The sequence below is a fragment of the Panthera tigris genome, chromosome X, assembly GCF_018350195.1.
Source record: "Panthera tigris isolate Pti1 chromosome X, P.tigris_Pti1_mat1.1, whole genome shotgun sequence".
Classification (NCBI taxonomy): Eukaryota; Metazoa; Chordata; class Mammalia; order Carnivora; family Felidae; genus Panthera; species Panthera tigris.
This window is the reverse complement of record NC_056677.1, coordinates 39,164,528-39,177,500: the sequence shown is the minus strand read 5'-3', so window position 1 is coordinate 39,177,500 and position 12,973 is coordinate 39,164,528. Positions and strand designations below refer to the sequence as shown.

The 12,973-nt window shown below is 40.0% G+C and overlaps 1 protein-coding gene across 16 annotated transcripts in view; it reads right to left on the bottom strand.

The window, feature by feature from the left end:
* Window positions 1–12,973, bottom strand: part of KDM6A (lysine demethylase 6A) — a 205,946-nt gene that overhangs the window by 43,475 nt on the left and 149,498 nt on the right. For 6 of the 16 annotated variants that reach the window (XM_042973853.1, XM_042973860.1, XM_042973867.1 and 3 more), the window contains 7 exons: window positions 8,147–8,245; window positions 7,796–8,015; window positions 7,102–7,236; window positions 6,496–6,651; window positions 5,838–5,933; window positions 4,540–4,641; window positions 3,470–3,865 (listed from right to left, as the gene is read on the bottom strand). In XM_042973853.1, coding sequence (XP_042829787.1) covers window positions 3,470–3,865; window positions 4,540–4,641; window positions 5,838–5,933; window positions 6,496–6,651; window positions 7,102–7,236; window positions 7,796–8,015; window positions 8,147–8,245 — 1,204 coding nt within the window. The remainder of the gene's footprint in view (window positions 1–3,469; window positions 3,866–4,539; window positions 4,642–5,837; window positions 5,934–6,495; window positions 6,652–7,101; window positions 7,237–7,795; window positions 8,016–8,146; window positions 8,246–12,973) is intronic. The other 10 variants (XM_042973856.1, XM_042973862.1, XM_042973858.1 and 7 more) reach the window with 6 other exon arrangements.

Here is a 12,973-nt window from a genome sequence, read left to right as displayed (position 1 = left end):
ACCTGTGAAACAAAGGCTGGGGCGCTCTACCACTCAGTATTCAGTCATGTACAAAGGCCTCATGGCCTGCAAACCAAAGGCTCTTTCACTGGAATTATGTTTTTAAAAGACAGCAAATTCCCAAACTAGAGTTGAGAGTATTCACTGAAAATCTCAAAACTAAGCAAACCAGGAATTGGATGTGCTTAAAGAAGAACAACAGATTCGTAAGTTACAATCCTAACAGAGGTTCCCGTTTATTAACTGCCAATTATACCTCAGCACTACAGGCATCCTAACAAAAATCTCAGGTTCTCCGACCCAGAACCGAACCCCCCCCCCCGCCGCCGCCGCCCCACATCCCACCTTCTCACCTACTTTAACAATTCTCTCCTCTGTCTCCCACGTTAATTTCTCCCTCTCTACTGAACCCTGCTCATGAGCTTCCACCCGCCTTGAGTTTCTTTCTGCTTTCTCCCATCTTAAATTTAAAACAAAAAACAACTCTTCATCGCACTTCCCCTTCCGCTACCACCTGTTTCTCTCCTTCCCTTTCATGTCACGGTCTATGGGGATATCGCCCCTGGCACTGTGCAGTGCACAGCCCACACGACTTTAAAGTGTCAGTGCTGGGACTGTCTATATCTCTTGTTTTCGAGTTCTCTCCTTCCACTTATGTTGAGACCAACCTCAATTAGGCTTCTGATCCCACCAAGTCCACTGAAATGTCAGCAAAATGTTTTCTGTAAAGTGTCACACAGCAAGTACTTTAGGCTGGGTGGGTCATATAGTCTCTGTCACACATTTTTCTTTTTTTAAAAAAAAATTTTTTTTTAACGTTTATTTATTTTTGAGACAGAGAGACACAGCATGAACGGGGGAGGGGCAGAGAGAGAGGGAGACACAGAATCGGAAGCAGGCTCCAGGCTCTGAGCCATCAGCCCAGAGCCCGACGCGGGGCTCGAACTCGCGGACCGCGAGATCGTGACCTGAGCTCAAGTCGGACGCTCAACCGACTGAGCCACCCAGGCGCCCCCCATTTTTCTTTTTAAGAACCTTTCAAAAATGAAAAAACCCATTCTTCATTCGTGGGCTGTAAATACAAAAACAATAACAAAAACCAGGTCATGGTCGTGGGGTGGATTGGCCCGTGCCCCTTAGTTTCCTGGTCCCAGCAGTGTCACCAAATACCTCAGATGGTCAGTTCCCAGCCCTTACCTTACTAGGCCTATGAAGCACTACTGGATTTACACTTTGATCACGCTTTCCTCCTCGAAAGACTTTCTTCACTTGGCTTCCAGGCAATCACTCACATCCTCCTGGATCTCCTACCACCTCACAGGTCACCTCGAGTTCTTTCCTCCATCTACTCACACCCCATGGGGATCTCACCCAGACGCATCCATCCCTCGAGTTGAGCCAGGCCAGCTTTGATTCCTCCCTCTCACACCCCAACTCTACCGGCTAATCCTACCGGCTCTGCCTTCCAAAGGAACCCAAAAGCTGACCACTTCTAATGCTGCCACTCTGGGTCCTGGCACCACCATGTCTTAACTTCGATTACAGCAATAATCTCCAAGTCGGTCACACACCTCATTTCTGCCTTTGCCACCTTTAGTCTATCCACAGAGTACCAGAGAGGATCTAGTTAAAAACTAAGTCAGATCATGTCATTCCTCCATTCAAAAACCCCGTTTCCCATTTAACGCACAATAAAATCTAATACCCTTACAACAGCTTACCCGGCTGAACGGGACTTGGCCAGCGTGGCCAGCTGGACCATACGTACCTCCCTTCTTACCCTCTGCCCGCCGTGCTCAGCCATCCTCACCACCTTGACTTACCTCCAAAAAATGCAAAACACACTCCTACCCTAGGGCCTATTGCTCCTTCCAGCTCCTGAGACTTGGAACACTCTTATCACAAATACCCTCAAGGCTCACTCTGTAAACTCTCAGGTCTTCATTCAAATGTCATCTTCCGTGAAGCCTTCCCTGACCTTCCTATTTACAACTGTGAATCCTCTACCACCAATGTCTAGGACGCCCCAGCTCCCCTTCCTAATACATTTTTCCATAGCACTCACCATATCATTACCTAATATTCTCTATATGACGCTTACTTGTTCACGGTCTTTTCACCTGCATGAATTAAGATATCCTTGCGTCGGCGGATTTATCCCCAGAGCCTCGAACGGGACATGCACATGGGAGGTGCTCAACATTTAAGAATAAATACAACTATTAATCACTCTAGAAGATGGTCCCGCCAAGAAAAGTACTTCAAGAATAAACTTAAAAGTCTTTGAAGAATGAAATTATCTTGGTTTTACCAATAACATAAGGCTAACCAGCAATAAGTCAAATATTTCTTACTAACAAAAGTACAAGTAATTTGGCAATGTGTGTCGGCAACATTTTTTTTTGGATGCTTACTCTTTGACCCTTCAGTTCCATTTTGAAACACACGCTCCATGGAAACAACCCAAAACACAGGAAAAACGATGTGCACAAATACTGAGAAGTGAAAATTTAGAAATTGTATGTCTAACAGTGAACGGAGTAAAATATGGCACATCTATCTTTGATAGAAATAATGTTCATGAAATCCATTACTGTTTTGAAAACTGCAGTGGTTCTACTTTGCCTTCAAGACAAATTAGGCGGGGCACCGGGTGGCTTGGTCTGTTAAGTGTCTGACTTCGGCTCAGGTCATGATCTCACAGCTCATGGGTTCGAGCCCCGCGTCGGGCTCTGCTGACAGTTCAGAGCCTGGAGCCTGCTTCGGATTCTGTGTCTCCCTCTCTTTCTGCCCCTCCCCTGCTCGTGTTCTCGCTCTCGCTCGCTCTCTCTCAAAAATAAACTTAGAAAAAAAAAGAATGAGGCAACTTTCTCTACCTTCCTCAGCCTCACATTTCACCATTCCCTCTTCATAATCTATACTCTAGGCACACTTTACCAGCCCTCTCCCCTCCCAAACTCTCCAATTTCTGGAAACTCTAACAACTTGGTTTATGTGCCCTCCTAGGTACAGTGACAGCACTTTTCACCAAAGTCACACTTCAGAGTAATTTACGGTAACGGCTTCTTTAATGGTCTTTTTCTCCCACCACAGTGAATACCTAAAACATATTAGCATAAGTACCTGATCTTAGGTAGGCAATATGTGTAGAAATTAACTAAGTAAAACAGTAAGTTTTGGGGGGCTGTATGATCTATTTTCTCTATCCTGTGGAAATTTCCAAGACTGTGTGTGTGTACGTGCACGTGTGGGTGTAGAATCTTATAATGGAAAAGAAAATACACTTATGTATGTGTGTATGTATGTTGGGAATCAAAATATAGCTGATAACATCACAGTACTATAAAATGCTTACAAAAACAGTTCCTCAAACTTCTATTTCTTTTTCTCTCAGAATGCATGAGACAAAAAAAAAAAAAAAAAGAACTAGTATGTGAGAAGCCAACGAAGCAGCTAGCTCTTCTATTACCTGAGTGGAGTTAGATAGTTGGTTTTTCCACGGCTCCTCTGCGCTGCTGGTCAGGTTTGTGCGGTTATGAGGTAGAGTGAGTGCGTTTCGCTGCAGGTAAGGCACGTTTCCGTTACTTCCACTTCCCGTTATGTGATTATTGCCTATCAAAATAGCGTCTGTACTCCCCAGCGTTCTTGATGTGCTACAGGGAACATGGCCTGTAGAAAAGGGTCCGTTGGCCAAAGGCTGCCCAGGGCAGGCAGGGCGGACTCCAGGCTGAGACACGCTAGGCACTCTGGTCAGAGCGAGCTGGGGCTGCTGGCCAGAGATGGAGTTTGCAGGCAGTGATGAGTCAGCTGTTGGCCCGTTAGGAATTCCAGTAGATCGTACCTGTGCAACTCCTGTTTGTCTCATCTGTCAAAAGGCAAATGAAAAATAAACGCTCCTTGTGTGGGCCATAAGGTAGAGGACCAAAAATATGAAGGAGTATATATAACCGGGTAATCTCTGATTTCACCCTAACATTTAATTTCTCTAGGCTGAAAAATACACACTTTTTTAAAAACAAGAAATTGTGTTCAGTCATATTTAGATTAGCTTCCTCAGAAAAGCAGAAATCTGTTTTATTTTTAAGAAACATCCCTTTAGTAACGACAAAAGAAAGCAGCTGAAAATTAAGAAAACTGTGGAATTTACAGGTCTTTTTCCCAATCACAAAATAGAGGATCTCCAATTTACACTCTATTATATTTGTATGTCAGATCCTCCAAATTCAACAAGTCCTGAAGAACCCCATCTCGGTTTAGGACAGCTCGTTAAGTATTCAATAATAGAAATAAACCCTCAGAACAGCGGTAAAATAGCATGTAAATAAATAATAAAATACCAAGTCTTGTGCTCAAAATTAAATTTATAGCTGTTTTTTCCTAAAACTCTCTGTCCATTATTAGTATTTTAAGAAGCAAGATTACTAAATTCCACCAAATACTGGTAGAAAGAAGCAGGCATGACCATGCTCTAAAATGTTTCAGTCAATAAAAGTACTCAAAATGCTAACAAATTTTAGGGGAAAAAAATGCTATACACACTTGGTGTTGCTGCATTAAGACAAACTGACTTTCCAGCTGTTCCAGCATCAGTTTCTGTGCTGGATTTAAGTTATTTCTATTTGCACGGAGCTGTTCCAAGTGCTAGAAGAAGAAGAAGAAAGGAGAATACGGTCAAAGACATATCTAAGAAACCAGCTCAAGCTCACTGTTCTAAGCAACCTCGTCATGAAACGACTGGACCAATGCGGAGCCGCTATCTAGTCAAAGATACGGATTCCTGACCAACAGCAACTAACCCAGAGATGAAGTCCTTTAAGAAGTTTGAGAAATTAAGAAATAAACATTCATCAAAAGAAGTTTACTGTAATGTGGTATCTGAGACAAGTGGGCATAAAATTTTACTCATTAATACTCTAGTTTTCAGTATTCACACAGAAAGTTCTTTACACTTACAATGCATTAGGACAAGTACACTCAAAGCATCACTGTTTGGAACAGGAAAAGTGTGAAGACAGCCTGACTACCGAAAATCAGTGCTCTGCTGAAGGTGTGCATCTACGGAAGAAATATGCTATGGCGGGGGCGCCTGGGTGGCTCGGTCAGTGAAGCGCCGACTTCGGCTCAGGTCATGATCTCACGGTCCGTGAGTTCCAGCCCCGCATCGGGCTCTGCGCCGAGCGCTCAGAGCCTGGAGCCTGCTTCGGATTCTGTGTCTCCCTCTCTCTCTCTGCCCCTTCCCCGCTCATGCTGTGTCTCTGTCTCTCAAAAATAAATGAACATTAGAAAATTTTTTAAAAAAAAGAAATACGCTGTGGCCATAAAACAACAAAGAAGCTCTTTACATCCCGACAAGGAAAGGCCTATGAAATACACTGAACAATCAACAGGCGGAGCATTCTACCATTTGTATAAAAAAGGAGAAAATGAGTAACGCGTGAGAGGAGGAGGATGCATGGTTGCTTGTGCAAGCCTGAACATATCTCAGGGAAGACAGGTAAACTGGTAACACTGGCTAGCTGTTAGAGGGAGAACTAAGTGGATACGGGCAGGAGCTAAAAGCTAAGTGGGCAGGAATTTGCCCTGTGGAACCTAGAACCATACAGATGCACTTGGAACTATGTGAACGCTGCCTGTTTAAAAATAAAACCAAAAATAGGTGAAAATCGGGAACTAATTATCCCACTACTCTGACAAACGTGGGTTCATTTTACTTATGTGCATTTGACTGGATTGACTGCCACTCAACTTTAAGAATTAATACTTAAAATTTTAAAGTTTACTTCTTCTACTCCTTTGCAAGAGGAAAAACAATCTGTCAAAAGCATTCTCTTACATACCTGTAGTTTCTGTGGTGTCAAACACCACGAATGAGCTTGTTGCTGTACTGGAGGATGTGACACTGCATGGCCACTACTCCAATTATCAGAAGTATTCTGAGGAAAATCGATAAAAAAAAATTAAAGAATATTTGGTTAAATCCACAGAGTTAACAAGAATGACTCGTGAAGGCCAAATGACTATGAATTGGAATATTTACATATAAAAAATGTTATGACATTAAATTCTTTTAAAAATAATTTCACATGCATAATAAATTTGGGAAATCATAAATTAAAAAAAAAATACTGATTCTTTAATCAACCACCCAAAAAAGCCCACCCCTAAACTATGGCCCAAATGGCTAACCTAAACACCACACTGTCCACTAGATCCAATAATAAATTTATCTCAATGTCAGTAGAAAGTGATGATGAAAAGTGTGTTGAGATCTTAACGGCAGGGAGATGAATAAAATGACTTGATGAATGCAAATTTATCCCTACGTTCTGTATTTAATAGGATGCTAAGAATTTGGGATGGAAAAACTCAAACCTTTCACTCTTTTGATGTCCACAGGTTTAAAATAAAGGACAGGAGATATTCAAACTGCACAAGTTCAGGGCAGTTGGGAGATTCCTTTTGGACTGGGATTTTCTATTTCTCTAAAATATATACCTTTGTTGGACTAGATGTTCTTTTCCTCTTGGCAGGACTGGACAGGTCATCTACTTGGCTAGAAGGAATCATGTGTAGTGGCAAGGACTGCTGTGAAATTGGTGTTTGACTGAGGCCTAATACAGGTTCAGTATTTGCATGATGAGGTTTACATGCCTAAGAATCACAGAAGGAAGACAAAAATAGGGTTCTATATATTCTTAGTTCATTCCTTCAAATTATAAAACTTTACAGACTGCATACTTTTCAAAGCTATGTGGACATCGCTGATGGCAATTATTGAAAATCAAAATCAAATGATCATCAATGGAGGAATGTGTACCTTCCTTTGAAAAACTGCTTTAAAAATTAAACAAACCACTGCAGCATCATTTTAAGAAATCTCCTTCAAAATCATGAAAATGCACAAAGGTTCTAAATTGGCACCCCAAAATTTCTTCCCATATCAGAGGGAGTTTTATTTCGATCTAGATTCCCTTCACAATTAAATCCAAAGGCTTTTCCATTAATAAAAGGCTCCTGTACTTAGTAAAATACGCTTGACCACTACAGATTGAAAAGAACCCTTAAAGCTGGGTACCTGCAGAACATAACCCAACTTCTCACCTGCTGTGCTGTGTTCATGGCACCCTGCCTGGAGGTAAGCTCTGCGGGGATTGGTAGGCTCCACGCCTCCTCAATACTAGGAAGTAATTTAGTTTTATTCTGTAGACTACCTTGTGGAAGGTTACACAACTGAGCCTAGGAAAAATTATGTAAAAAGCAAATTTAACACAAGCCTACTTGAGTAAGAGCAAGTCCACTAAATCTTCCTAAATGCTATAACTAATTGTTTTTAAAAGAAAATAGATTCTTAATTTGGGGTTTCAGAAAGATACTAAGTATAAAGAGGGTAACCAGAATATAGACCTTTGTGAGAATTCAAACAAAGCTGAGCTCTGTTTTCAAAGTTCTCATAGCTGTCTTCTCATGAAACTCCAAGCAAGAGTGAAAGACAGTGTTTGTGTTCTTTTCTCTAAAATGCTATGACAACTTAAAAATGTAGACAGTACGTAGAAAAAAATTATGTAAATTAATATACATCAACAGTAAATGTGCAAAAGAGCATCTTTTAAAATACTGCATCTCTTACTTAAAATGAAAAGTGAAATAATATTACAAGCTATGGTATGTTTACAAAATATGGAAACAAATTATAGACAGCAAAACACAACTAGACAAACTTTCCAGCCACCCGCCTCCTGCCTGAGTGTCATGGGGAAACATGTGTCTTTAAAAAACTGCTATTTAAAAGTTTTACCTGTAAATACTTAATTCGTGCTGCAAGTGCAGAGGTATTACTACAACTTTTGCTTCTGGTTGCATTTAAGTAGCATTTAATGGCATCCTGAGGCTGGTTGCAGGATTCGTAGAGTGTGCCTAGGTCCATCCAGGCTGCAGCATGGCCATGGTCCAATTGTACAGCACAAATATAAGCCTGTAAAGCATCCATAGGCTGATTCTGCTGCTGATATAGCACGCTAGAAAGAAAAATTAAGGACAAACAAGAGGTCAACTGAGAAGAACTACTCAGCCTCACCAAGTATATTATATGTGATATGTAACCGTCATGTATCGAGTATAATACCATTATTTTTATATAAAGTCTTACCCTATTGAACACCACGTATCTGCACTTGCTTCTGATTTATCAATAGACTGCCGGTAAGATATAAAGGCATCCTGAACTTTCCCAATACTTGAATAGCACCTGAGGGGAGGGAAAAAAAATCCAGACAATTGCATTAATACTGATTAATCTGCTGAAAAATGGACTACATACATCAAAGCAAATTAAAATTCTGAATGAGCTAACATATTTCTGTGAATGTGTGTGCGTGTGTGTATATAAAATTATAATTATAATGTACATTATAATTAACCATTCAATAAACTATACTATAGTCTATCTGGTAAGTGCTAAAGCATGATACATTAATGAACAATATTAAAGTAATTAAAGGCCGTATTACTTCAGTATTCTATTGAGAGTTGAAAGCGCGCATGCGCGCTCACACATGCACTTGCCATGCCACTTATATCGTTTGGTATATTTACATAGCTTACATAAAGAATATAGACTTAAAAAAACCAAGAAAACCATTCTATTCTGGTAAGACTGGATGAATCTGATTTCAATTCTACTTTCCTAAATAATGACCATGAGGTCAACCATTCTGTAATTTGTAAAAAATACAAACATTAAGATGCAGGCAAAACCAAGCTAACTATCAAAAACAGTATAATAAGGTGAGTGCGGTATTTCATGACATGTAAGGGTAGCAAGGTCTGATTGATTAAAGTTTCAAGGACCTGTGGTTTTTTTGTAATTTTTTTTAATGTTTATTTATGGTTTTTTTGAGAGAGAGAGACAGAGAGACAGAGTGCAAGCAGGGGAGGGACAGAGAGAAAGGGAGACACAGAATCTGAAGCAGGCTGCAGGCTCTGAGCTGTCAGCGCAGAGCCCAGTGCAGGGCTCAAACTCACGGACTGTGAGATCATGCCCTGAGCTGAAGTCAAACACTTAACTGACTGAGTCACCCTGGCGCCCCCCCACTTTGTAATTTTTTTTTAACATTTATTTTTTTTTGAGAGAGAGAGAAAGAGGAACCTGTTATCTTCTTAATGCAGATATACCTGATGGATACACAGAACAGCAGCTGAAACTATAAATACAGAAATTATCTTCTTAGTGCTTGGCACTAAGGAAAAAAGAAAAGACAAAACCCAGTCCCTGTCTGTCTTCATGGAGCTTACAATTTAGTTGAGGACTGAAGACATATTACAAATGTCATGATGCCATATCGAATGTCTGTCACAGGCAATTCTCTGGTCTGAGAATTTAGGGTAGGAGACACCACAATACACACTACAGGATTTAGGAAAAGCAAAAAAGGAAGGATAACACTAAGGAATTTAAAATAAGTATAGAGGCATGTTGTTTAGATCAGTGATTCCCAATTATCAGCCAGTATAAAGCAATTTATGGCCACGAAAATAAAATAGAAACACAGCAACATATACTTATATATATAAATATTCCATTAAAGTAATTAATACTTATACTGTAACTGACTTATTTTGAAATACTACTGGCTGACTAAATGGCAAAAATATCTTAAATGTTTTCACTTGCCCAAATTAAATATTTAGATCCTCATAATTATTCTTTGAAATTTTGCTGATTCCTGCAATCCAGAAGTCTGGGAACGCCTGATTCAGACAGAGAAGATGAAAGAGGGCATTTTAAAATGTTGTTTGGGGGGTGCCTGGGTGGTTCAGTCGGTTAAGCATCCGACTTGGGCTCAGGTCATGATCTCGCGGTTCGTGGGTTTGCGCCCCGCGTCGGGCTCTATGCTGACAGCTCAGAGCCTGGAGCCTGCTTCAGATTTCAGATTCTGTGTCTCCCTCTCTCTGCCCCTCCCTTGCTCATACTCTGTCTCTCTGTCTCAAAAATAAATAAACATTAAAAAAAATTTTTTTAAATGTTGTTTAGGCAGTATAACCAAAACTTAATGTACATAAGATAGCACAAATAGTAGAGAATTATAAATCCAGCCCGAGGTTACCCTGAAGTTTTTGTTCTTCTAACAAGGGAAATGGCACCATGAAAGCACTTTATAGGAATAGTAATCTGCTAGCAATGTGTAGAGATAAACTGAAAGAAAAATAAATTATGGACAGTAAAAAAGGCAGCTATACTCACTGGTTTGGAACAGGCCAAAATTGGGGTGAAAATAACGAAAATGGAAAGAAAGAAAAAGAAGGGAGAAATATAGTAAACCAAAAGATATAAGGACTTTTGTGACTGACTGATTAGATATTCATAGCAGGGGCTTATAACTTAGTTTTTAAGCCTGATCAAAGAGAGTTAAAAAAGAAATGGTGACATCATTGACAAAAATAAAAGGAGAAGAGCTGGTTTGGAAAAGAATATGATGAATGAGCTTTGAAATATGCTTACTTTGACGTGAGATAAGAACACTAAAATAGATAATGTTAGGTAAAGAGTAAGAGATGTGGTCCTGAAATTTAATACCTCGAAATGTAGATATCTAGATTTGGAATTCATCCATATAGAAGAGAGGGTTTAAGAATACAGGACACCTGGGCCACCTGGGCGGCTCAGTCGATTGGGCGACCGACTTCACCTCAGGTCATGATCTCGCCGTCCGTGAGTTCGAGCCCCATGTCGGGCTCTGTGCTGACAGCTCGGAGCCTGGAGCCTGCTCCGGATTCTGTTTCCCTCCCTCTCCCTCTCCCTCTCCCTCTCCCTCTCTCCCTCCTCCTCCCCCACTCACGCTCTGTCTCTCGAAAAGTGAATAAATGTTAAAAATATATATATAGGACACCTACAAGGGAGACGTTAAAATAAGCCCAAGGATAACTAATCTTGTGGACTGGGTAATAAGAAATGTCAGTGACTGAGAGAAGGCAATGTCAGAGAGTACCTGCAAACTTCCACAAAGTTTGTTAATAACCTCAGGAGAAGTTATGAACAACGCCATGTAGGGACAGACACCATAAAGAAAGGGAATCCTTAACAGATAGTAGAAAACACGTTCTGTTTGTTGTTGTTAAATGAAAGCCAAATCTCAGGATTTATAGACAAATTTACCTAACCACTGGGAGGAATAAGCAGTAATTCCCAAAATTCATGTTTTCACATTCCATTCGTACAAAGTGAAAAGTAGAAAACCAATGTGCCCAACTACAGATGTCCCAGTTGAACCACCAACCACTTTTCCTGTAGCAAAACTTAACTAAGTGCCCCTGAGACAGCCCTGTGTCTTTGAAAAAGCAATACGTGAACCTAGGCTCTAGTTCCTGTTCTGATTTAGTTACCTGTGCGACTGTAACCTTAGATAAACCATTTCACTCCTCTGAACTCTATTTCTACATCTGTAAAATAACAGGGTTTACAGAGTGAAGCAGGTGACCTCCCTGGTCCCTCCTAGCTCTAACATTCTATAGTTCTGTGATAACACTGCCAATGATTAGTACTACTATAAGAGCATTACCACATTACACCTTTATTATGATATACACATGTCAAAGGACATCTTCAACACAGATCTGAATGTGAACATAAGTAATAAAAAGCCGTAGAATATTAGGGTCATCAAATCCCAAAGTTGCTTACTGACACCTGAGGTCTTTATTCAGAGCTTCAAGAACTTAAAAAAAAATTTTTTTAATGTTTATTATTTTTGAGAGAGAGAGAGAGAGAGAGAGAGAGAGAGAGAGAATATCCAAAGCAGGCTCCAGGCTCTGAGCTGTCAGCACAGAGCCTGACAAGGGGCTCAAACTCATGAACCACGAGATCATGACCCGAGCCAAAGTCGGACGCTTAACTGACTGAGCCGCTACTATTCTTCATCTTAAGTCAAAATGAAAATAATTGCTACTACACATGCCTTTTAACCCTGTATAAAAAGAAATTTTCGTATGTAAACGTTAACACTAGAGACAAAGTCTAGGCAGTCCCTACTTCCCAGTACTCCGTCTCCTTTTCAGTCCCTGTATGAAGCATCCCACTGTGCAACACTAAACAGCAGCAATAGTGTTAGCTCGAAAAGCAAATGGTGTTCAGTTAGTTCATTTACTGCATTCACTCAATAGCCACGCTGCTAGTCGACAGTATACAAAGATGGTAGGTTCCAGTCTCTGCCCCCAAATATCTTCATTCAGTGAAAGAGAAAAACAAAGTTTGGACTCTCAAGCTTTTTAGTGAGCAACCCAAATCAGATGATTTTCTAGGACTTGGAAGGTATTAGAAAATTTCTGCTAAAAATAGGTACTTTCCCAGCCAACTCTTGTTGTACATTATTAATGACTAATCAAACATCTTTTTTAAAAAATCTTAGTACTACTCCATCTCATACAAACACACTTTGCTAAATTTAAAGGAAAAATGAAACCATACAAAATACTATCTCCAGACATTATAAAATGTCCCCTATGGGACAAAATAGGCCCCCAATGAAAACCACTGATCTAATATAATCCTCTTATTTAAAAGGTTAAAAGAAAACTGAAGCATCAAAAAGTTTAACTGTATCACCCATGATCTATAAACAGTAGCCTAGCCAAGACCTAAATCCAAGTCTCCCAGCTGCTAGTACACTGATCTTTCCACCACACCATAAAAGCTAAAACCAGTTAGGAACCAAAAGACGATCTAATAATGTCCCCAAAATATAATCTATCAGATACACATACATAAGGTATATTTTAGATAATCAGTGAGCACAATTTAGGCATTTAAAGTACAGAGAAAAGTTTACAGACTTGCCGAACACTATTTTCATTACATGTTACTTCTCCTTTCCAACAGATCCAATAATAATGTATCCACTTTCTCCCTGTGAGATTTCAAGTAGAACTGATTTGAGACCTACTATTCATCAAATATGTCCATTCTAATGTATATATCATT